The 26,581-nt window shown below is 44.5% G+C and overlaps 2 protein-coding genes across 8 annotated transcripts; both read left to right on the forward strand.

Moving 5' to 3' along the window:
• The first annotated feature begins 1,923 nt into the window (after window positions 1–1,923).
• LOC106569933 (zinc finger protein 771) lies at window positions 1,924–7,344 on the forward strand. The gene is made up of 2 exons (XM_014141703.2): window positions 1,924–2,275; window positions 4,504–7,344. Exons 1-2 carry the CDS (start codon window positions 2,089–2,091, stop codon window positions 5,391–5,393), a joined length of 1,077 nt encoding a protein of 358 aa, XP_013997178.2. The 5' UTR covers window positions 1,924–2,088; the 3' UTR covers window positions 5,394–7,344.
• Window positions 4,539–26,473, forward strand: LOC106569932 (ATPase family AAA domain-containing protein 2). Of its 7 annotated transcripts, XM_045694687.1 has the most exons (25): window positions 10,048–10,300; window positions 11,374–11,449; window positions 11,543–11,683; window positions 12,890–13,034; window positions 13,289–13,306; window positions 13,444–13,536; window positions 14,145–14,253; window positions 14,388–14,503; window positions 14,808–14,982; window positions 15,234–15,322; window positions 15,436–15,595; window positions 15,731–15,821; window positions 16,031–16,345; window positions 16,565–16,682; window positions 16,813–16,999; window positions 17,255–17,440; window positions 21,630–21,765; window positions 21,879–22,075; window positions 22,394–22,553; window positions 22,876–22,998; window positions 23,612–23,752; window positions 24,248–24,811; window positions 25,353–25,477; window positions 25,646–25,774; window positions 25,981–26,473. In XM_045694687.1, the coding sequence occupies exons 1-25, from the start codon at window positions 10,262–10,264 to the stop codon at window positions 26,011–26,013; spliced, it is 3,666 nt and encodes a 1,221-aa protein (XP_045550643.1). In that variant the 5' UTR covers window positions 10,048–10,261; the 3' UTR covers window positions 26,014–26,473. The 7 variants fall into 7 exon arrangements, with proteins under 7 accessions (XP_045550648.1, XP_045550643.1, XP_045550646.1 ...); XM_045694686.1 differs by lacking the exon at window positions 10,048–10,300 and having other exon boundaries at window positions 11,071–11,449; XM_045694688.1 differs by lacking the exon at window positions 10,048–10,300 and having other exon boundaries at window positions 11,072–11,449; window positions 12,890–13,007.
• The last annotated feature ends 108 nt before the right edge of the window (window positions 26,474–26,581 follow it).

Below are 26,581 nucleotides of genomic sequence, written 5' to 3' on the forward strand. Positions count from 1 at the left end.
AGCCGTAAGCAGCAACTCAGTAGGACTTTACAGCAACGCACCATTGGATCCAGACCCACCAGTGGGAGAACACTGTTCAGAATGTAGCACCACGTCTAAGAAATCTCACTGCTGCTGTGATTGTGGCGGAGCATTTGCTCTGAAAGCTGGCCTACAGAGACACGTCGCTCTTGCAAGGGAGAGACCCAGCGAATGCCCCATCTGCAAAAACTGCTACAATTTCACCTGTCAACTGAAGGCTCATGTCAAACTCTGTCAGCCTGCAGAAACCTGCCGTGCTACAGCGCTTCAGTACAACTAAGAAGAGTACGTATATCAACTACCTCCGAACACAGCAGTGCTGGCCAAAACTAAACGCCGGGCACTGGTTGGACCACATCTAATCATGCCAAAGATACCTGCACAGAGGCAGCTATTCACCAAAGCACCAGCTGTCTGTAGCACCAGTGGTGGTCTGGTTGTTCAAGTCCCATCTGTCTCTGGACAGTGCTTCATGCAATTTGTTCCCCGTGTGACGTTCCAGACGGCACCCACTGTTACTACAACAGCTTCATCCGTGACCATTCCCACCCACAGAAAGGGCCGTGCCTACAAAAGGAAGGTCGGTAGCAACACATGCCAAAAATGTGGGCAGTTCAGAACCAAGCAGACTGGGCACAGCCAATGTAAAGGGGCGGCAGGTAGCCTATTGGTTAGAGCATTGGACTAGTAACTGAAAGGTTGCAAGATCAAATCCCACAGCTGACAAGGTAGAGAAATCTGTTGTGCTGCCCCTGAACAAGGCAGTTAATCCACTGTTCCTAGGCCGTCATTGAAAATAAGAATTTGTTCTTAACCGACTTGCCTGGTAAAATATATATATTTTAAAAGGGACTGTTTACTGCCCACAAGCAGAGACTTTCTCCAAAGAGGAGTGGCTGGAGACAATGCGCAGGCAGCAGCAGTGAAAAACTCAATATTTATGTCACCAAATTGACTCGTTTTCTCATAAAATTAGCACATATGTTTGAACCTTTTTTTAAACGTTTTGTTTTGTCCGTGTCTCTTTTTATTGTAGCCTATTGCTGTGTTTTGGCAACTTGGCCAGGCATTTTTTGCAAATGAGAACTGGGTCCGGGAGATAAATCATTAAACTGTGTTGACTGCAGATAAAGTTTCAATCAGAAGGGGAACCTAACCCAACATATACGGACTCACACAAGAGAAAAACCATTTAGCTGTGGTGACTGCTGAAAACGCTTCAATCACAAGGGGCATCTGACGATACTGACTCATACAACATTAGCCAATGAACAATTCCTGGTCGAATGTTTTGGAATGTCTCTCAGGGTGATGAGAAAATGGTCAGACTGATGTTATTGATAACATTAAAGAATATTATATACATTCCAGAAGAGGTCTCCTTGTATTTATCTTCCATTTTCACCTGATGCTGCTCATTCATGATATACAATAGACTCCTGTAAAGTGCAAACTATTTTTATATGCATGTGCACTGCAGTTGTTCAGTCCCAATTCGATTACATTCATTTTAATTCCTTCTGACAAACATCCATTCATTATTAAAGTTGATGCAAAAAAAGTATCATCCTATATTTGTTTGATTTATTTGACAATTTAAAAACACAATACAACCACACGTGGATACAATGCATTTAAAATCATTGAGGATGACACAATAACAAATGTATTTCCATTTTGGCCCTATTGATGAAAAAAACAATATATACGCAAGATTATATCATAAAAACAAAATGCATCATCTCATCAATAGGGAGGTAACAACGTTTTGTTGTTGCCTGTTCTCTCTTAAAGCATTCATCACCCTGTTACAGTACGACTTTTTGCCCCCTATGTAGTTATTTGTAGCAAAACCCGATCCACCCGGGGCGCCAACTTTTGTTTCTGGGTTCGCCATACCCACACATAAGAAGAAGACAACACGGATGTAGAACGGGGAGAGAAAGTAAAAAAAAATATATATATATTACATTCCTTCTTCGTGGACGAATTCTAGTTAGGCGAATAAAACCAGAGATTAAGAGGTTCCTTTGACAATAATACCACTACTACAAGTCTACAAAAAAAATGTATAAATTACAGTCTTTGAATTCGTTTCTTTCTGAGTGTTTAACGGCGGCGGCAGTGGAGATTTTGGGGGCAATTGAGAAAGTAGTAGCTGAGTACCAGGAGGAGATATCCCGATCTAAAGAGGAGATTGATAGTCTACGGAGACAGCTAAGGATTACACCGGAGATAAAACTATATAGATCAGGTTTGTGTGTATATCTCATCTACTCAATTATTATACTGTAACAGCGATGAACATTTCAACGTTTTAGTTTAACTTGCACCATGCATAATTATTTTGTCGCTGTCGCGAAATTTATGTGGATTCTATGGAACGCCGTTTGTATCTTTGCGTGTCAAAAAAGATACACGCGTTGAATAAGATTTTCATTTGACACGTCAAATAACACAATTCTATTATAGAATGTTGTGTGTGTGTGTGTGTGTGTGTGATGAATTTGCACGTGCAAGCCAAGCGCCACCACTGTCAAAGCTGTACAAAAAAGTCTGCAAACAAGCACACACTGGCCACGAACGATGTGTTTACAATACCGCGTTGGTAATGAGGCATTATTTGTTCGACCGCAATTTCTGGGGTCGCTAGCAAGCTAGCTAACTTTAGCTTGGTACCTAGGTAGTACCAATACAACCAGCCTGAAAACCATTACCAGTAGAAACTGCAGTCATTTTCATTATTCTTAGCAATGATTAAGGAATCCTTGTGAGTAAGTATTGGCTAGATAGCCACTTGTTCGCCTATTGAAATTGAACCAGCTACTTAACCCTGTTGCCCAAAGCTAACGTTATAAGCAGGTTTGGGGCAGGTAGCCTAGTGGTTAGAGCGTTGGGCCAGTAACCGAATGCTGAATCGAATCCCCGGGCTGACAAGGTAAAAATCTGTCGTTCTGTTCCTGAACAAGGCAGTTAACCCACGGTTCCTAGGCCATCATTGTAAATAACTGACTTGCCTAGTTAAATAAAATAAATGAATAAAAAAACAGCCAGCTAGCTTCGTGAGGCTAGGCTAGACCGGGATATGTGTTGTGAAGCTAGCCACAATGCAGATTAGGCACAAGAGTCGAATTTGTGGGTTGCCTTCAAAATAAAAGTCCCACTTTGAAGTGATGCAGAAGGTTGGAATTTAGACTAGACAATGTTGGAATGTGAAGCAATGAAATGGGGTATCAGTCTACTCATTGACACCAACAGAACATAACTGTGAAGAGTTTATGCAAATATTAGTTTTGTAGCTCTTTATCGCGGGACTGTGACTGAAATCACCTCCCCATTGTGTGTATTGACATTCATATTGCACAGCTTTACCTAAGGATTGGGAATCAATGAAATGGGGTATCAGTCTAGTCAATACCCAATATATTTTTTCCCAACATCCTCCTCAGAGTTATCAGACTCCAAAACATCCATGCAGAACTGTTTTTCCTCAGAAATAGTGTTCAATACACAATGCAGGTTGACAATACATGTGGCTCAATTCAGTTGTTTCAGAGTTCCGCAATAAGAGCTACGATGCTAATGTTCTCTGTGTGTCACTGAAGATATATTGGGTATTGACCAGACTGATACCCCATTTCATTGATTCCCAATCCTTAAGTAAAGCTGTGCAATATGAATGCCAATACACACAATGGGGAGGTGATTTCACACAGTCACAGTCCCATGTCATTGAACCACAATCCATAGGTAAGGCTCTACAGTGAAATAAGTATGCCCCCAATGCAATTCTAAAGTCTAATACATTCAGTGTGATTTCAACAGATTTTTGTCAAATTAACAAATGATTGCCTTTTGTTTATTTTTATATAACAACATTCTCGTTTAGCATGATCTATTCAATTATGGCACAATTCTACTATTTGTATTCATTTGCATCACTGTCAATAACATACTTTTATTTTGAAGGCTAACCGGAAAGTCCACTACTGTGGCTAATCCCTATTGTGGCTAGCTTCACATAGATGGGTCCGACCACCATTAATCAAATAAGAACTGTTTTATAAATTAGGGTTATTTTAGATGATGACACCTAGCTATATAGTTAGCTAGATTATGTCGTTTTGCTATGTTTTTGGGGAAGAACATTGTTTGCATCTATCAGCTAGCTAGCTTTTTTTTATGACCAGCACTGTAGGTGCGCGAGACAACTTTACCAGCATCATAGCACACGTATCGATGAATCGTTGTGACATATGAAATACGTGTGATATTGTTATCAATGTGTAATAACTACGTAAAAAATGTACAAACGCGTTAAATTATTATGTGACTTGCAGTCATATCCACGTCCTGATTGGTCAACACGCTTATTTGACACGTCAAATAGTTTTGTTTTTTTCGTTTTTTTTGACACGCAAAAACCAAACGGCGTTCCATAGTAATCATGCTTGTCTGCGACTGTCTTTTCCCCCCCTCCAGACTCCCAGCAGCTCTCTCTCCCAGTCTCTGAAGAGGTTCCCCTTGAGCAACAACACTGTGAGCAAGAGTGGTGCCCCACTCGGGGACAGGAGGAACCAGGGCCATCACAGATTAAAGAGGAACAGGAGGAACTGAGGACCAGCCAGGAGGAAGAGCAGTTTCAAGGACTGGAGGGTAATTCCATAGAGTTTATATTTAGTGGTCCCTGTGTGAAAAGTGAAGGCGATCATGAGGCCTTAAGCCGCAGCTCAACTGTAATTAGTGACCAAGTAAATAGACCACCATTGGATCCCAAACCACCATCGGGGGCACACTGTTCTGAACTCAGCACCATGTCTAAAAAATCTCACTACAAAGTATTTGCTTTGAAAGCTGACCTTCAGAGGCATGTGACTCTCGCCAAGGAGAGACCCATTGAATGCCCCTACAACGCCACATGTAAAATTAAGGCCCATGTCCCACTCTGTCACAGTGGGAAACCCTGCCCTGTTTGTGGCAAGACCTTTAAAAACAAAGACCATCTATCCCAGCACATGAGGATTCATACACGGGACAGGCCATTTAGCTGTGGTGACTGCGGAAAAAGCTTCTATAGCAAGGGGCTGCTGAACGTGCATTTACAGACTCATAAAGGAGAGAAACCATTCATCTGTGGATACTGCGGGAAAAGCTTCTATCAGAAGGGGAATCTAAACCAACATTTACGGACTCACACAGGAGAGAAACCATTTAGCTGTGGTAACTGTGGAAAAAACTTCAGTCGAAAAACACACCTGAACCGGCATATCCTGACTCACACAGGTGAGAAACAGCACAGCTGTTCTGTGTGTGGTAGAAGATTCGCTGAGAATGCTGACCTGCTGAAGCATGTGGATAAAGTCCACAAATAACAAAACCAGGATCAAAACCGAATGGAGAAGACAATCAGGACACAGACATCTATCAGAAGATGGGAATAAAAAGGCAGGATGTGGACAACACCACACTGGATCATTCATGCTGTAGGTTTCAAATGAATAGACCTACCTCGTTGAAACATTAGCCAATTAACAATTAGGTTGTTTGTTTTGGAATGTCTCAGTCAGGGTGAAGAGAGAATTTTCAGACTGTTTATACATTAAAACATTGAACTTTCCAGAAAATGGTATCCTTGAATTTGAGTATTTATCTTGACCCAATGGTCCATTCTGTCCTAATGCTGCTCATCCATGATATTGTAGCGATATATTGTAGTTGGAATACTTTTGCGGTGAAACTGCCACGTCCGTGGGTGGTATTACAGATGTTACTTCAATGAATAACACTGCTTATTTTTTTCTCGGACATCGTTGCACACTTGATAGAACAGCAGAGTATGTACCACGATTTTAAATAAATAAACAAAACAAAACAATAACAAATGCGCATGGAGCAACCAGTGGCACTGTTTCACCTTTCGCGGATCTCAGCTTTAACCCAACACCTAGCAACCTCGTCACGAGATTGGGACCTCTTGGCGTAACAGTTAAGGTGTTGGCTTGACAGTCGCTAGACCCCAGTTTGAGTATCATTGTGTAGCAAAGGCTCTGTCCCTTTAACTGTACACTCCTGGGGCATGCACCTCCTGAGCCACCTAAAACCGGTTCCCTTGTTAAATACCTGGTTCTATTTATTATGTCTTGTAATGGAAACCGTTTACCATTTTAAGAACCAAACAGAGCAAAGGCAACAAAACGGGGAGGGACCCATCTAAATGTGTCCAATAAACTCTTGTTTTTGTTGCAAAATGTTTTCAGTTTGTAGTAAATGGTCGGTTGCAAAACGTTTTGCAACAAAATCGGCTTAATGAATACACCCCTGGGTTTCTTTGTCTTTTGGTTCAGTGGCAAAGGAATGTTGCCACTGAGGATATTGTTTGGATATGCATTGAAATGATCTAATCATAAAATTATGGTGGATATATTTTGTAAATGTTTTGGAGTTAATTATGGTTTAAGAAGTATGAGAATTATGACTAATAGGTTTTATATAATGATGAATCTCACAACAATTATGTAATGTTGAAGTCATTATCATGATTATTCTGTTTTGGATACTGGTTCTGAAATGTGTGGGAAATAATGGTGTTTATGACTAATTGTTTTCTTATGATATTAATATATGATAATGTCAATTCTTTATGAAATTATTTTAAATATGCTAATACACATTTTTGGGGTTTATATTAAGCAGATAAATCAATAAGGAAACAAGGCAAAAGTAAACATGTCATCCCCCACAAATGATGCAGTGTGCACCTCATCTCTCCCGTCACATCCAACCTGGATCGATATTTGTTTTTAATGCAGATGAGAGCACTGAATCAGCGTACCATGAGTTTTAATACTCAGAGGGAGACAGCACAGTATTCCCTTTGAGTCAGGAACCAAAACTCCCCCACAGTGACCCGTGAATGCATTGTCTGCAGCATTCGGTCACATGACAGCTCAGCTGTTCGATTTCAATTACCGGCATGTCAACTAAGCCAGGATCACAGTCAAACATTTTGCTGATCAGATTTTGCTGATTCGGCCACTCATCTGTATAATTGTTTGGTATTTACCCTGCATGCTTGTGTTCAGTTTTTTCAGTTTCCCAAATATGTCTGTTACATAGGCAAGGAGACACATTTTTATTTTCATTACACAGAAAGTCAATTCTTCTTTTTTTTTTACATCTATTGCGAATAACAAAAGCTCCTCTCTCAATTAAAAACATATTTTCAACACTCCCCCTCGATAATCACCAACCCTCGGTGTGAAATAGAACATTGACATGTTATGATTAAATATCTCCACATCAGTGGTGGTCAGTGCCATTTAAGATGAGGGAGGACAATTTATTTTTCTTCATGAGCATGGCCTTATTTATATTACAGCATATTGTATTATTTATTTAACCAGGAAAATAGGTCATTCATATTCCATTCACCTAGTTCAATGTAACAGCGACGGGTTTAGGCTACTATATAATTCTTCTAATTTTACCTATACCCATCATGAGGTTTCTACAACCTAGCCTATGAATGAACGTTTATAATGTACAGTACCAGTCAAAAGTTTGGACACCTCCTCATTCAAGGGTTTTTCTTTATTTTTACTATTTTCTACATTGTAGAATAATAGTGAAGACATCAAACTGGTACTGTAGGTGCACACAGGTCAATACACATTCAATACCGCCTTGCACACTTTTGCCTGCATCTAGCTGATATAGGGTGTAATCATTAGTCCAACAGTTGAAAATTAGAGTTTCTATTGGACATAATCATGTATGTTTATCTGTGTTATGTTCTGTTTTAAGATTTATTTTCAACAGAATAGGCAGAATGAATACACCCCTAATCACACGTAAACACAGTTCATTTTCATAACAGCCACGTTGTATTCCTTCTCGCATCTATGTGCTCTACTCCTCTCACCTTTTCCCTTCGTTGCTTGTGGACGTCAATGCACAACACATCAGCTGTATGTGACCAGGCGAGACAACCTTTCCAAGCCAAACCATATCATAAAGTAACGACATAGTCAACATAGCTAATAGAACTAATGCATTAGTAAACCTGCTACAATCATGCAGTAACGTGGAGAGCATAAGGTGGGGAGTTTGAGTCGTTCAGCCAGTTTCCTCTTGATTGCTGGCTATAGCCTCAATTCTTAGTTTCACAGAGTTATCTGACAAAGGTATTGATGTGAGTGTCTGTACCTCTGCCTCCCCACACATTGTTTTCACCATATGAATTGCGGCCGGTAATATCAAAGTCTCTGCAATAGTGTGTAGTTTCATAGTATAGCGTGCTTAGCCATTCACCGTGGGAATGATTCAAGTTCGGCCTTTTCCCATGATCTAAGGGCGCTCTGGTTGAATTTGAACTTAGGTTTGAAAAATTTTGATTTTTAAGGTTAAGCACGTTACAGTGATTGAGAGACAAAGATGATATTATAATACACTGCTCAAAAAAATAAAGGTAACACTTAAACAACACAATGTAACTCCAAGTCAATCACACTTCTGTGAAATCAAACTGTCCACTTAGGAAGCAACACTGATTGACAATAAATTTCACATGCTGTTGTGCAAATGGAATAGACAACAGGTGGAAATTATAGGCAATTAGCAAGACACCCCCAATAAAGGAGTGGTTCTGCAGGTGGGGACCACAGACTACTTCTCAGTTCCTATGCTTCCTGGCTGATGTTTTGGTCACTTTTGAATGCTGGCGGTGCTTTCACTCTAGTGGTAGCATGAGACGGAGTCTACGACCCACACAAGTGGCTCAGGTAGTGCAGCTCATCCAGGATGGCACATCAACGCGAGCTGTGGCAAGAAGGTTTGCTGTGTCTGTCAGTGTAGTGTCCAGAGCATGGAGGCGCTACCAGGAGACAGGCCAGTACATCAGGAGACGTGGAGGAGGCCGTAGGAGGGCAACCACCCAGCAGCACGACCGCTACCTCCGCCTTTGTGCAAGGAGGAGCAGGAGAAGCACGTCCAGAGCCCTGCAAAATGACCTCCAACAGGCCACAAATGTGCATGTGTCTGCTCAAACGGTCGCACAGCCCTCCATGTGCTTGCCAGAGGTAGCCTGACTGCCATTAGGTACCGAGATGAGATCCTCAGACCCCTTGTGAGACCATATGCTGGTGCGGTTGGCCCTGGGTTCCTCCTAATGCAAGACAATGCTAGACCTCATGTGGCTGGAGTGTGTCAGCAGTTCCTGCAAGAGGAAGGCATTGATGCTATGGACTGGCCCGCCCGTTCCCCAGACCTGAATCCAATTGAGCACATCTGGGACATCATGTCTCGCTCCATCCACCAACGCCACGTTGCACCACAGACTGTCCAGGAGTTGGCGGATGCTTTAGTCCAGGTCTGGGAGGAGATCCCTCAGGTGACCATCCGCCACCTCATCAGGAGCATGCCCAGGCGTTGTAGGGAGGTCATACAGGCACGTGGAGGCCACACACACTACTGAGCCTCATTTTGACTTGTTTTAAGGACATTACATCAAAGTTGGATCAGCCTGTAGTGTGGTTTTCCACTTTAATTTTGAGTGTGACTCCAAATCCAGACCTCCATGGGTTGATAAATTGGATTTCCATTGATTATTTTTGTGTGATTTTGTTGTCAGCACATTCAACTATGTAAAGAAAAAAGTATTTAATAAGATTATTTATTTCATTCAGATCTAGGACGTGATGTTTAAGTGTTCCCTTTATTTTTTTGAGCAGTATATAACTTCTTCTTTTTTTTTTACCAGGATTGTGGAAATTCTCCGACCCCATTTTCATATCCGGCGACCCCCCCCCCATTCAACTATGTAAAGAAAAAAGTATTTAATAAGATTATTTATTTCATTCAGATCTAGGATGTGTTGTTTAAGTGTTCCCTTTATTTTTTTGAGCAGTATATAACTTTTTTTTTTTTACCAGGATTGTGGAAATTCTCCGACCCCATTTTCATATCCGGCGACCCCCCCCCCCCGGCAACCTTTAACTAGGCAAGTCAGTTAAGAACAAATTTGTGAGGGTTATTACAGATGTCAGACATGTTGGTTATTATAGGCATATTACTAATTCCTCTACTTCTCCCCCAAAATGATAAGTACACCATTTTAATTCTTATTGCATTGGGACCCAAAACCTCCATGAAATCATGCTAAAGAAAGATACTATCAGAAGTTATATTGTTACTTGTTTTTCTCCATAGCACTGCTGAGGCATTCCTCCACAAGATTGATGACATGAATAAGATGCGCCGCCACTTAAACTCAGAACAAACAGTGAGGCTTTTTCCATTCCGTAAAATAGAATTCTGTCATTCAGCCATCCACAAAGACTGGGATGAAATACAATACAGGGCTATATTTATGCCGTATAATTTGCAAATAATAAGAAACCATTAATTGACATGTTCCCACTTTGAGATTGGCATTGAAGACTCACACTAACTCTACCCAAACACAAGGGCTTGTTGCTCTGTAGAAATGTGTTTACATAATAACCGGACACTTTTTCTAGGCTCTATATCTTCTGCTGCCACACACAATCTCTTATCAGGCCATTGTAAGGGTGTTGCACCCATCTGTTGTCCACCACCCCCTATCTCTCTCTTGCTCTCTCTCTGCCCTCAGCAGCCCTCTGTGCTGTGTATTTAGGAACATAATTCACACTGTTGTCATATTGTTGCCTCATTCACCAGCAGCTGACTGAAAAAACTCTACATGGTGTCGGTAGCGTTCCACAGGGATGCTGGCCCATGTTGACTCCAATGTTTCCCACAGTTGTGTCAAGTTGTCTGGATGTCCTTTGGGTGGTGGGCCATTCTTGATAAACGCAGGAAACTGTTGAGTGTGAAAACCCCAGCAACGTTGCAGTTCTTGACAAACCGGTGTGCCTAATACCAACTACCATACCCCGTTCAAAGGCACTTACATTTTTTATCTTTTCCATTCACCCTCTGAATGGCACACATACACAATCCGTGTCTCATTTGTCTCAAGGGCTTAAAAACCCTTCTTTAACCTGTCTCCCCTTCATCTACACTGATTTCTGAAGTGGATTTAACAAGTGACATTAGTAAGGGATCATAGCTTCCAGCTGGATTCACCTGGTCAGTCTATATCATGGAAAGAGCAGTTGTTCTTAATGTTTAGTATATTCAGTGAACGTTCATTTGAATTTCACCAAATTAACCTTGAGATATGGGAAATAAGACTAGTGGAAGGAAATGACCAATAATACCTTTTGAGATTGAAGTCTCACTGAAATATGTACCATTGTGTCATGCAGGCCACTGATGAAAGGAAATGGCAATACCATACCAGTTGTATCTATGAAGTTGTTTGAATTTCAGAGGATCTCTTCTAAAGCCCAGCGAAAGACGACTACTGATTGTCCAACTGTAAAAGCAGTTTCCAAACAAACGGAAGGTCTGTTTCTATTGTAGTTTAGGTCAAAGTCATGTTTGACCATAACTCTCTAAACATGAATTCATTAACTTTTGGTCCAATACCTATTTCCAGAGTACTCTGGTGACGATAGTGAGGAGGATGACGATGATGAGGACAAAGGAGATGAGGAGAACGATGAAGACGACAATAACAGCAAGCGCTATGAACCTCGACAGAAAAAAGCAGTGGTTCGCTACCAGGCCCCTCTGGATGGTTATTACTCTTTGCTGAACTAGTCTTCTGAAAAATGTTCTCCATAATTTACTTAACTATTCATCTCAATTAATGAGCGTAGCAGGGTCGTTCCACCAATTCCTTTTGAGAAGTTGGTCCAAAAAAACAGTTAACTTTATTTAATCTAATTGAAACATTCTGTCATAAAGAGAACATGTTCAACTACTTCATAAAAAAACATGTTTTCCCATCTCAAGAGGTTAAATGAAAAAATTACTATCGTAAGTGCCAAATTTAGTAGCAGGGTTGACCGTAAAGGGTTGACGATTTCCTCTTAACTCAACCATAAATCCCCCTTTTTCACCCCAAAAATGAAATTGTTAAAACATTTCTAGCCTATCTATCTATGGGTAACAGGTTTTACGTGTTTTCCACCACAAAACACCAGCAAATGGTCAAAAAGAGTAGAACAAGCTTTTACACTATGGTTTGACTATTCAATGTTCCATTTCTTTCAAAAAATGTTTTAAGGAAATGTTTCACATAACAGGTCTGACCTTAAAATGAGGGAAAGATGTCAATTAATCACATTAAATAAAAATTAATCTTCAGAAATGACTTTGTCAAAGCAACAACATAACTAGGGCTGTCCAATTACGGTGAAAACTTGGAGGAATTTTGGGGTTGAGTTAGTTAAAATCTGCAGAGGGTACACGGAGGGACATGCTGAATTTTGGCACTTTAGCAAGTCTTTACATAAATAATTAGATTAAATTCTCCATGTAGTTTTTATTGAAGGGCACTTTATTTAATATAACAGGCTTTTAATATTCAATATTGGTGCACAATTTCTGCTTAAAATATCAAAAGGTACCCATTTCGTGGAACAATGCCGCAGTGCTGATTGGGATCAGGTCCCCAGTCCATGTTATTCATGATGATCTCGTATATAATAAGAGTCTACCAAGCACACCCAAAACCAATAAGTAAAGTGTGCTGGAGGCAAAATATGAAACTGGAAAAACAGGAAAAAGTCTATGCACACCTCAAGTCAGATGCAAATGTATTTTAATAGTAGGTAAGCTTTCGATCAGTCGACCTTCATCAGAGCATATCTCCACAAAATATTCTGATCTAAAAAGCTAAACTGATCTTAGATCAGCACTCCCACTCTGAAATTATTGACTAGTGGCCAAGATCAGTGCTTATCGTGATGTTATGCCTCTCTCACTGTTTCATCTGTAGAATCCAGGAAGCAGCCGCCCATGTTTTTCGACCGCCAGGCATCTTCCACTAGAGAGAGCTACCGCATCAGTGCCTCAGTGCCCAGGAGTGTCCACACCACCAGCCAAAGGAGTGGCAGGTCCCTCCCACAGTACTGTACTTCACAGTACTGGCACTTTACCAATATTCTTAGCCCGTACATTGGTTTCATAGTGTCCAGTTATTTGTTTTGACCCCAAAAATCTTTGTTTTGACCAAAATATGTTGTAGGGTCCATTAATGCTGTGTTTCATGGGTTGGGTCCTTATAAATGGTTATGGCTATATATGACTATGGGCTATTCTTGTAGGGTCTTGTCAATATATATTACTTTTTCATTGTGATGTTTAATAAAAAAAAATTCACTGTTTCAAACAACAGGGTTGGGTCCATAGGCAGGTGAGTCTCTGGCACAATTTAAACAACTTAAGTCTCCCATTTGTTATTGGGGACTGACAACGTTGGGAGAGAGCAGTACAGTAAAGCAGTGAAGTTTGTCCTTTCTCTGTCTCCTTATGGTTTGCTTTGACCCACAGGAGAAAGCATGCTTGGCACACCTACAAAGCCAGCTCCTCTGATGAGGAAGACTCCTCTGATGAGGAAGACACAGAGCAAGAAGCCAAGAACAGGTCAGTGAACATGTCATCATGAGCAACCAATCTGATACACTTCAACAGTTTGACTTGTCCCTATAACGATAACATGTTTAATTTAGTTCACAGTTGAAATCTACCCTAGAAAGTAGTATTAAAGAAAGGAGAAAACAATGTTTTATTACATATTACTTAATTTTTTTAAATATATTTGTTTACTGATCATCTGTTATTTGCCATGGCATATTATCTTGGATACGATTGAATCATATTTAAAGGATAATGAACATGGGTGAGCAGAGCAATGATTTCCCATTCTGGAATATTTTTGAACTGTGTCTATGACATCATGAGTGGTGGTGGTCGATGATGTAATAATAATAGACGAAGGTTCCATCTTGGTTATTCTGGTGATATCTCCTTGGTGAGCTTCATTGGGTGTCAGACCTTTGTAGTGAAAACATGATGTAGCTCAAGAGTTTCTCTGTATGAGACTTGACACCACGAACAGAATATCATTATTTTGGATTTTAAAGCAAAATCTGTCCAATATTTCACACCAGTGGAATCCGGTGTGGTTTTGAGCTTCTGCTCAGAATAAGCTTGCCAAAACCACAATCTCTTTCATTTGGGATCCCTCACAGGTGTCTGCCTCTGAATTTGCGCAAAGAGGGCATTTGGGGAATCCATAAGGACAGAATGAAGATGGGTGCGAGTCTTGCGGATGTCGACCCCATGGCGATTGACCAGTCGGTAAGCTCTAACATCACAATTAAATTATTTGAAGTCGTTTTAATCTGAAAGGTTGGTTTGCTTACATTATATGGTCTAAGTTATCAGACTGCATCTCCTATGTAAAGATCCAACCCCCTCTCTTCCCTCCAAAGGTGCGCTTTGACACCGTTGGCGGTCTGACAAGCCACATTTCCGCCCTGAAGGAGATGGTAGTCTTCCCTCTGCTCTACCCAGAGGTGTTTGAGAAATTCAGGATCCAGCCCCCAAGGTGAGCAATTGTTTTAGATTTGAATAGCTAACATATTTTGTTGTGGGTAACTTGCAGTTATTTTGACTATTGATTTACATGGTCTTCGGGGTAGCTTACCATAATGACATTGTGAGGAAATAGCCTACAACAGGTTGAGGAACTTACTTGGGTGAGCAACTAGAATGGATCCTGTCAATGGACTTAAGCCCCACCCCAACCCTAACTCTAATCACAGCCTCATCCACTCTTCATTTCATTGGCTCTTGAATCATTTGAGTCCTTTGCAAGGATCCATTCTAAGAAAATTCCCCGTCTGTTGCAGGGGCTGCCTGTTCTACGGTCCCCCTGGTACGGGGAAGACCCTGGTGGCCAGAGCGCTGGCCAACGAGTGCAGCCAGGGGGAGAGGAAGGTGGCCTTCTTCATGAGGAAGGGGGCCGACTGCTTGAGCAAGTGGGTGGGAGAGTCGGAACGCCAGCTCAGGCTGCTCTTTGACCAGGTACAGTACAGTCCCTCATACAACACACTAAAGATCATTAATATAGTTATCACTGGTGCATTCAGTCTTAGTGAGACCATTGGGTCTAGTATTTGCCTATCTATCAGCATTTCCTGCTCAAGACACTATTGGTCTCTTGTTGTAACTCTGTAAAGTGAAATGGTGGCTGGCTATACTGTGTTTGACGGTCATGTCTATTATATAGGGACATACTTGCATTGATAAGGATGACTCATTATTTGTACCCACAGGCTTACCAGATGCGGCCAGCCATTATCTTCTTTGACGAGATCGATGGGTTGGCTCCGGTTCGCTCCAGTCGTCAAGACCAGATCCACAGGTAAGACATTTCAGCCACTCTCATTTCTCACTCCACTGATTACAGAGACTTACCATTGATTGTGCCTGCATACTAAACAATGTATACTCCCAACTCGTGGTTCCTTCCTGCAGTTCCATCGTGTCCACCCTGCTGGCCCTAATGGATGGCCTGGATAGCCGAGGAGAAGTGGTGGTGATCGGAGCCACCAACCGACTGGACTCCATCGACCCCGCCCTCAGACGCCCCGGACGCTTCGACAGGGAGTTTCTCTTTGGCCTCCCTGATCGCGAGGTAAGACTCACTTGAGTTAATATGTGTGCGTGCAAAACTCAAATGTCCATCCAAATCTTCCTTTTAACTTGAGAGACCTACATGCAGTTATGTTTCATTCGTGCACTTACCTTTCATTTCTGTGGACAACTTCAGTCCCGGAAAGATATCCTGAAGATACACACCAGACAGTGGAATCCTACACCATCCGATCCTTTCCTGGAAGAATTGGCTGATAAATGTGTCGGTAGGTGATTAATGTATACCAAGTCAACTCTAGCGTTGGGCAAGTCAAGATTGTACAATAATTGTAAGAACAAAAATAACTATGTAGTTTTGTTGTCTCATAATATTCAGACAGATCACCACAATTCATCTATCGATTTAACACAGTTCCACAGTCAATCAGACACATGCCACGTATTAACCGCAACATCTTCCCCCTCTGCACCCCAGGCTACTGCGGCGCCGACATCAAGGCGGTGTGCGCCGAGGCGGCCCTGTGCGCTCTGCGCCGGCGCTACCCCCAGATCTACGGCACGTCCCAAAAGCTCCTGCTGGACGTGGGCTCCATCAACATCAACAGCCGGGACTTTGTGGCCGCCATGAGGAAGATGGTGCCAGCCTCCCAGAGGGCTGTGTCGTCCCCTGCCAAGGCCCTGACCCCTGTGGTTACGCCCCTGCTGGGCCCTGCCCTCACCAACGTGTTGGACGCAGTGCAGAAGCTCTTCCCCCACGCCGAACAGGGCCTCAAGAGGAAGAGGGATGCAGGTTGGCCGGGTTCAGTTTTGTCTGAGAACTAAGTCACTGCCATTGTTATCTGGTCCCAGATTGATTTGTGCTGTCTTGCCGAATCCTATGGTCAATGTCATGCCAATGTTGGCTATACAACACAAACAGATGTGGGACCAAGCTTAGGTCACTATTAGAGAGGATCATTGGTTAAGTTAAATTGATGCAATTACTTGATCAAGTTTTTCCTTTGGTCAGATCTGACAGACAGCATTCTGGAGGATGAAATCATGTACAGTGGGGACGAGGGCCCCTCGTCCAATAATTCCATCACCAAACAGACCACCACCAAAGGGAGCTTCCTCCATTTTGCCAGGTAAGATGTAGCCTACCTGTAATATGTAGATATGTTCTGCCCTGAAAGAAACACCCTATTTTCATTGTTTCCATTCATAATCACATCCCTGAGTCTCCATTCACTTCCTCTCCGCTCGCCTCTGTTCCAGGAGTGCGATCTGCCACCCCACCACCTACCGGCCCAGGCTGCTGCTGGCTGGGCGTCCCGGGGCGGGTCAGAGCTCCCACCTGGCCCCCGCCGTGCTCCATGCCCTGGAGAAGTTCACCGTCTACACCCTGGACATGGCTGTGCTGTTTGGAGTCAGCTGTACCTCACCCGAGGAGGCCTGTGCACAGGTACTGGCTGGAACGAATGTAGCCTTTAGAAGTGAAATGTTAAAATGCACACCGACCTGCTCCACTCATTTGTGGTGCAGAGAATTATAGCCCCAGAGTTGACTTCATTGTAGGAAGGCTAACTCCATCAAGCAAATAATTACTAAGTCAAATGCAGCGAGATGTCGGTGCGGTGCTGATAGTTTGAATCCCGACCTAAGTGCTAGGTTGGCGAGTGATACACAGTCATTGACCTCTTAGCCCTGCCTGCCCCAGGTGTTCTGCGAGGCCAAGCGGACCTCCCCCAGCATAATGTACATCCCCCACATCCAGCAGTGGTGGGAGACGGTGGGCTCGGCCCTGAAGGCCACCTTTCTCAGCCTGCTGCAGGACATCCCCTCCTTCTCCCCCATCATGCTGCTGGCCACCAGCAACGTGTCTCACCACGACCTGGCCGACGAGGTAGGTCATACCTGGGCCTCCCCCACCATACATTACACTACAAGTACTGTAGAGAAGTGATCCCTGGACCTTACTGGGCTACTCAACCCATGAGTAGATTCGTAACCACGACCTCGACCCTAACCGTAACCACGACCACGACCTGGCCGACGAGGTAGGTCATACCTGGGCCTCCCCCACCATACATTACACTACAAGTACTGTAGAGAAGTGATCCCTGGACCTTACTGGGCTACTCAACCCATGAGTAGATTCGTAACCACGACCTCGACCCTAACCGTAACCACGACCACGACCTGGCCGATGAGGTAGGTCATACCTGGGCCTCCCCCACCATACATTACACTACAAGTACTGTAGAGAAGTGATCCCTGGACCTTACTGGGCTACTCAACCCATGAGTAGATTCGTAACCACGACCTCGACCCTAACGGTAACCACGACCACGACCTGGCCGACGAGGTAGGTCATACCTGGGCCTCCCCCACCATACATTACACTACAAGTACTGTAGAGAAGTGATCCCTGGACCTTACTGGGCTACTCAACCCATGAGTAGATTCGTAACCACGACCTCGACACTAACCGTAACCACGACCTGGCCGACGAGGTAGGTCATACCTGGGCCTCCCCCACCATACATTACACTACAAGTACTGTAGAGAAGTGATCCCTGGACCTTACTGGGCTACTCAACCCATGAGTAGATTCGTAACCACGACCTCGACCCTAACCGTAACCACGACCACGACCTGGCCGACGAGGTAGGTCATACCTGGGCCTCCCCACCATACATTACACTACAAGTACTGTAGAGAAGTGATCCCTGGACCTTACTGGGCTACTCAACCCATGAGTAGATTCGTAACCACGACCTCGACCCTAACCGTAACCACGACCACGACCTGGCTGACGAGGTAGGTCATACCTGGGCCTCCCCACCATACATTACACTACAAGTACTGTAGAGAAGTGATCCCTGGACCTTACTGGGCTACTCAACCCATGAGTAGATTCGTAACCACGACCTCGACCCTAACCGTAACCACGACCACGACCTGGCCGACGAGGTAGGTCATACCTGGGCCTCCCCACCATACATTACACTACAAGTACTGTAGAGAAGTGATCCCTGGACCTTACTGGGCTACTCAACCCATGAGTAGATTCGTAACCACGACCTCGACCCTAACCGTAACCACGACCACGACCTGGCCGACGAGGTAGGTCATACCTGGGCCTCCCCCACCATACATTACACTACAAGTACTGTAGAGAAGTGATCCCTGGACCTTACTGGGCTACTCAACCCATGAGTAGATTCGTAACCACGACCTCGACCCTAACGGTAACCACGACCACGACCTGGCCGACGAGGTAGGTCATACCTGGGCCTCCCCCACCATACATTACACTACAAGTACTGTAGAGAAGTGATCCCTGGACCTTACTGGGCTACTCAACCCATGAGTAGATTCGTAACCACGACCTCGACACTAACCGTAACCACGACCTGGCCGACGAGGTAGGTCATACCTGGGCCTCCCCCACCATACATTACACTACAAGTACTGTAGAGAAGTGATCCCTGGACCTTACTGGGCTACTCAACCCATGAGTAGATTCGTAACCACGACCTCGACCCTAACCGTAACCACGACCACGACCTGGCCGACGAGGTAGGTCATACCTGGGCCTCCCCCACCATACATTACACTACAAGTACTGTAGAGAAGTGATCCCTGGACCTTACTGGGCTACTCAACCCATGAGTAGATTCGTAACCACGACCTCGACCCTAACCGTAACCACGACCACGACCTGGCCGACGAGGTAGGTCATACCTGGGCCTCCCCCACCATACATTACACTACAAGTACTGTAGAGAAGTGATCCCTGGACCTTACTGGGCTACTCAACCCATGAGTAGATTCGTAACCACGACCTCGACCCTAACGGTAACCACGACCACGACCTGGCCGACGAGGTAGGTCATACCTGGGCCTCCCCCACCATACATTACACTACAAGTACTGTAGAGAAGTGATCCCTGGACCTTACTGGGCTACTCAACCCATGAGTAGATTCGTAACCACGACCTCGACACTAACCGTAACCACGACCTGGCCGACGAGGTAGGTCATACCTGGGCCTCCCCCACCATACATTACACTACAAGTACTGTAGAGAAGTGATCCCTGGACCTTACTGGGCTACTCAACCCATGAGTAGATTCGTAACCACGACCTCGACCCTAACCGTAACCACGACCACGACCTGGCCGACGAGGTAGGTCATACCTGGGCCTCCCCACCATACATTACACTACAAGTACTGTAGAGAAGTGATCCCTGGACCTTACTGGGCTACTCAACCCATGAGTAGATTCGTAACCACGACCTCGACCCTAACCGTAACCACGACCACGACCTGGCTGACGAGGTAGGTCATACCTGGGCCTCCCCCACCATACATTACACTACAAGTACTGTAGAGAAGTGATCCCTGGACCTTACTGGGCTACTCAACCCATGAGTAGATTCGTAACCACGACCTCGACCCTAACCGTAACCACGACCACGACCTGGCCGACGAGGTAGGTCATACCTGGGCCTCCCCCACCATACATTACACTACAAGTACTGTAGAGAAGTGATCCCTGGACCTTACTGGGCTACTCAACCCATGAGTAGATTCGTAACCACGACCTCGACCCTAACCGTAACCACGACCACGACCTGGCCGACGAGGTAGGTCATACCTGGGCCTCCCCCACCATACATTACACTACAAGTACTGTAGAGAAGTGATCCCTGGACTTTACTGGGCTACTCAACCCATGAGTAGATTCGTAACCACGACCTCGACCCTAACCGTAACCACGACCACGACCTGGCCGACGAGGTAGGTCATACCTGGGCCTCCCCCACCATACATTACACTACAAGTACTGTAGAGAAGTGATCCCTGGACCTTACTGGGCTACTCAACCCATGAGTAGATTCGTAACCACGACCTCGACCCTAACCGTAACCACGACCACGACCTGGCCGACGAGGTAGGTCATACCTGGGCCTCCCCCACCATACATTACACTACAAGTACTGTAGAGAAGTGATCCCTGGAACTTACTGGGCTACTCAACCCATGAGTAGATTCGTAACCACGACCTCGACCCTAACCGTAACCACGACCACGACCTGGCCGACGAGGTAGGTCATAACTGGGCCTTACTGGGCTACTCAACCCATGAGTAGATTCGTAACCACGACCTCGACCCTAACCGTAACCACGACCACGACCTGGCCGACGAGGTAGGTCATACCTGGACCTCCCCCACCATACATTACACTACAAGTACTTTAGAGAAGTGATCCCTGGACCTTACTGGGCTACTCAACCCATGAGTAGATTCGCAACCACGACCTCGACCCTAACCGTAACCACGACCACGACCTGGCCGACGAGGTAGGTCATACCTGGGCCTCCCCACCATACATTACACTACAAGTACTGTAGAGAAGTGATCCCTGGACCTTACTGGGCTACTCAACCCATGAGTAGATTCGTAACCACGACCTCGACCCTAACCGTAACCACGACCACGACCTGGCCGACGAGGTAGGTCATACCTGGACCTTACTGGGCTACTCAACCCATGAGTAGATTCGTAACCACGACCTCGACCCTAACCGTAACCACGACCACGACCTGGCCGACGAGGTAGGTCATACCTGGACCTCCCCCACCATACATTACACTACAAGTACTTTAGAGAAGTGATCCCTGGACCTTACTGGGCTACTCAACCCATGAGTAGATTCGTAACCACGACCTCGACCCTAACCGTAACCACGACCACGACCTGGCCGACGAGGTAGGTCATACCTGGGCCTCCCCCACCATACATTACACTACAAGTACTGTAGAGAAGTGATCCCTGGACCTTACTGGGCTACTCAACCCATGAGTAGATTCGTAACCACGACCTCGACCCTAACCGTAACCACGACCACGACCTGGCCGACGAGGTAGGTCATACCTGGACCTTACTGGGCTACTCAACCCATGAGTAGATTCGTAACCAGGTTCTTTTTATTTTTGTTATTTTTTTTACACTTCAGTAAATACTCTTTGTAGAAGTGAAGACCCTAAGTGAGGTAACTATTCCACACTTTGTCTCTCTCAGATCCAGACTCTGTTCCGGATGGAGTATGGAGAGGTTCACTCTATCCAAATTCCCAACCAGCAGGAGAGAAGGAAGTTCTTTGAGAATCTCATCCTTAGCCAGACTGCCAAGGCACCCGCATCCAAGAAGAAAGCCTGTACCTACTAGATATTTATGACTTTTGATAATCACTTGGTATTGCTGTTTGTGTCCCATCTCCATTTTAACCCTCCTTATTTACCCCCTCTTCCTCCCCCTCCCCTGCCTCAGTGATGCATGCCATGGAGGTGCTCCCCCTTGCCCCCCCTCCTCCCCCTAGGCAGATGAGTGAGAGGGAGCGTCTGCGTCTGGAGGAGCAGGAGGAGGACACACTCAGGGAGCTGAGGCTGTTCCTGCGCAATGTCACTGACCGCCTCTCCCAGGACAAACGCTTCAAGGCCTTCACTAAGCCTGTGGACATCGAAGAGGTAGGGAGAAAACACTGGGAAAAAAGAGAGGAACAAGGAAGGAAAGAGGTGTTTTTGCATTGTTGTAGTCCAAGGTGCCAGTCAAGATTACTCTAATGCAAGCTGAATGTTGACTGACCCAAACTTAGTCAATACTTAACTAGCAAGTCTGAATACAAGTACATGCATTCTAAGTGAGCTCTGGCCCCTTAGGGGGATGCCCTGTAGTCACCTCCAGATTTCTGTAGCTTCGCTCCTTTACCGACACTCTCATCCGAAACAACCAGAGTGGTATTGTGTCCCCCATCTTATCAAGGGTTTGTCTTCTTCTCACACCAGGTTCCTGACTATATTAAGGTGATCAGGCATCCCATGGACCTCTCCACTGTACTGTCCAAGGTCGACCTCCACAAGTACATGACCGTCAGGGAGTTTGTCAACGATGTGGACCTGATCTGGAAGAACGCCCTGGAGTACAACCCTGACAGCGACCCATCTGGTATACCTACAACCGTCTCCACCTCACTAAACCGAGTGCTGCTGTTGTTGTTATTATTATAATTGATGTGTAATTCTAGCCTGGTTCCAGATCTGTTTGCGCTGTCTTGCCAACAACCATAGGAGTTAGCAAGACATCACAAACAGATCTGGGACCTGGCTAATCTTACTCCAATGAGTATGCTACATTCGTTTTGTTTGGTATCTCTCTGAAGATATTTTTGTCCGTTCTCATTGTTCTGCTGCCGTTAGTAGGTCCCATGGATGACGAGGCCCCCTACTGTGTACCTCTGTCATCATTGTCTCTCTCTTTGTGTTTCTAGATCGTCAGATTCGTCACCGGGCTTGTGCCCTGAAGGACACGACCCACGCCATCATCCGCGACGAACTAGACGAGGACTTTAACAGAATCTGTGAGCAGATCAGAGAGTCGCGCAACAAGAGAGGTAACTGCTGCTGCTTATAACGTTGACATATTCCTGTGATTTAAACGCTAAAGTAGTGACCTAGCCTACATGGTAAAACCTCTTGGTAACACTTTATTTGGATAGTCTGTAGAGCATCTACAGATGGACAACATTTCAACTAACTATGTACTAGCCATAAACTTAACCCTAACCTTAACCCTTAGCAAGCAGTTGCTTATAAACAGCTAGTTTGTTGATAGAATGACCATCTGTAGAGCATCTACAGATGGAAATCCAGATTATCCAAATAAAGTGTGCGCAACCTGTCTCCAGTTGTTGTCTCTCTTGTCGTGTTGTGTGTTTTGTCCTATATTTTTTTTTTTTTTTTATTTTTAATCCCAATCCCCCGTCCCCCGCAGGAGGCTTTTTTACCTTTTGGTAGGCCGTCATTGTAAATAAGAATTTGTTCTTAACTGACTTGCCTAGTTAAATATAAAAAAATGTGAGTTCAGCTAGCTATTGTTTTAGTTTCAGTGTTTCATGTCGGCTTCTTTAACTAGTTGTCCAATGATTAGATGAACCCTCTCTCATTTTCCTTAAAACATCTTTGTTTTCATTGACAATGCTAACAACATGTTTATGTCTACAACAGGGTGCACGTCATCAAAGTTTGCCCCCTCCTACTACCAGACCTTGCCCAGAGAGGAAGGATTTGCCGAGTCCAAGAGGCTAGGCGGTAACACTGGCAAAGACGCCAGCACCCCGTTCACTGCCAACACCCCACGGCCCGCACGTAAGTCTCACCACTCTACACCTTAACTGTTTATTGGTAGGTTATTTGTTACAGAGCAGAGGAGCATCCAGTGGAAATGATGGTAGAGGCTGGTCAACCACCTAGGGACAGCACTCAGGATTTAGCTTTTTACTGCTTGATTTGCAGTGCATAAGCAGTTATTATTATCAGTGTTTCAACGTTTAAGGGCAAAAAACTAATACCTCCCAGATGTGTTACGAGTGATAGAAAGTGGAAGTGCCAAGGATCAGGACAGGAACAGAAGTAAGTGTAGCCACAGTGAAAAAGGAGGAGGAGGAAGGAGGAGGATTCTTTCCAGTTGAGTGAACCAGTCAAAAGACGAGACCAGAGTTAGAAAACCACGATGACAGGCAAGAGCAGAAATTGAGAGTTAGGGAGGAGAGGAAGATGATATTCATTGAAATAGAGAAGTCTCTGTCTGTCCCGTTCTCTATCATGTTAAATGACCTTCTCTTCTCTATTTAACTTTCCTAGCCTGTCCTCTAGCCCGTAAAAAGAAACCGCCCAAAACACGATGCGAAAGCAAATGGAGCTCCGGCATCATGAAGAAGAATAAAAAGAAACCTACTTCTTCCTTTTCTTCGAACAAGGAGATCACAAACTCAGGGGAGGAAGAAGCGGATGTGAGTGATGGCATAGAGGAGGGCGAAGAGAAACAAGCTAAGGCTTTGGAGACTATTCTAGAGAACTCCCCTATGGAGTGTACCTCAGAGAAGACCACTAAGCCTGCAGAGGATGTGGAAGAGGCCTGTGTTGCAGAGCAGCCCACCACCACTCCAATCCCCAATGGTGACTGGCAACAGCAAGCTCCAGACCCCACAGATGACTCACACCAGCCAGGCCTCACACAGGTCCAATCTGGGATCCAAGCCAGTCCAGTGGTGGCAGTCAATGGAGACAACTACCAGCCTGCCAGCCCTCCAGTGGAACGTGACCCAAGTCCAGTCAATAACACCCCTACAAAGGAGGTAGATCAGGGGGAGAAACACACCTCAGAGACCAAAGAGCCTGAAAGGTTGGAGGATGACTGGGACATAGGTCTGTATTAGGGACCCGGGCCGCAAGCAAGCTACTTCTTCTGGCCTCAGGGAACAGCTCATTCATTTTCACTGACCTTTGACCTCTTGGGCTCCAGCTGTTGGGGAGCTCTAACTCAACACAGCACATCAGTTAAAGGGATACATCCATCGCTCCACTGGTTTAAATACTCTGTAAGAATGAGTTCCTTTGGTTGTAAATGTGTTCACCACAGCACGAGGGCCAATGAACGCATGCAAAAAGGTTGACTTTGTTGTAGAAAATCAAACTACATTAATAGTGCAAATGCTTGTAATTGTGTCTTCTTCTGTGCCTTAGTTTGCCTTAGTTCTAGAATAGGAAACCATGCCCCCCTACTTAATGCTTGAGATCCAGTGTTACTGGGTAGAAACCTAATTTGCATGTTAGAAGATGTGCATATCAACACCAATAGCCCATTGTGTTAGCATTAGCCTGTTCAGCCAGCACTGATTAAAGGGACTTGAGCTTATCAGCTCCCCGTCACACCCTCCTGATTGCTTCCTGTGTTTCCTTCCAACAGTGAGGCGTGTGACCCGTGCCACCAGGACTCTGGTGCAGCAGCAGCAGTTGATCGACGTGGACAAGGCCCTGGAGATCCTGACCCAGAAGACCCCTCAGCTGGTCGTGGACCACGACAAACTCAAGGTAACCTCCTGACCAGTTAGGGTTAGGCCATGCTTCTTACAATGTAGTTGTATCAGAACTACACCCAGAAAATTGTAGACCCGAAATATGGTCATTGCAAGTCACAGCCAAACACTTATTCATTCATCCTAAATTCATGCATTGATTTGTGTATAATTTATTGTCCAGGAATTGCTCAGAAGAGTTGTGTCCAAGACTGAGGGCTATGAGGTGCATCAGCTGGAGAAGCTGTATGCGTTGTTGTGTCAGAGCATCTACAGACACCGCAACAACTTTGATAAGACAGAGCTCTTACAGGTATGTGGCTTACAACTTATCCCTCTTTTACGTCACTTGTTGTAGGAAATATATTGATGAGTATGGAAACAAACCATTCCCTACATTGAAATGTGTGTATAATTAGTTAACTGTTGTATGTGCATGCGAGTCACTTGAACTACTTCACATTTTGATAAGTGATTTATACTTTGACGTACGTTTTAATTTCCTTCCTCTCATTTTAGGAAATGAAGAGAGAAATCGACAACTTTTCCTAACTTCTTCGCTTGATATTTTCCATATTGTAATAAAATGATGCATTTCGAGATTTTCTCTTTTTTACTTATTACAATGGGCCTAATCATGCATTACATTGGTCAGAAATGTGGTTACCATAATTTATAGTATTTCAGAGGCACGGACTTGATTCAGAATTGACTTGAGACTTGTATATTTTTCTTACTTGTGACTGACTCTAACACAGTGTGTATTTTTATGTATGCATTTGAAATATGTCTGAAATCAGTCACAGACAGTATGTGCGCATATGCTGAGGTTCACTTCATGCTCTTACAGTGTGGGGGCCACGGGACTAAAACAGTGGAGAAGTTGAAACTCGCGCTTCAACACTCTTAGTTGTTTTGGAAATTGACCCACTTTGCGGTTTACTTTCTGCATCTATGTCATATCACTGAGTCTACCTTTTTAATTGCATATTATTAAAGTATTTATATCTTTTGTATGACTTTTTGATTTATTTATGGGGCAATTTTATCCTCCTTTTCCAACATTTCACATCAACATTATTATGGGCCTTTTAGGATATTTGAGAAGGAGTCAGTTCTT

Source organism: Salmo salar, chromosome ssa14 (assembly GCF_905237065.1).
Source record: "Salmo salar chromosome ssa14, Ssal_v3.1, whole genome shotgun sequence".
Taxonomy (NCBI): domain Eukaryota; kingdom Metazoa; phylum Chordata; class Actinopteri; order Salmoniformes; family Salmonidae; genus Salmo; species Salmo salar.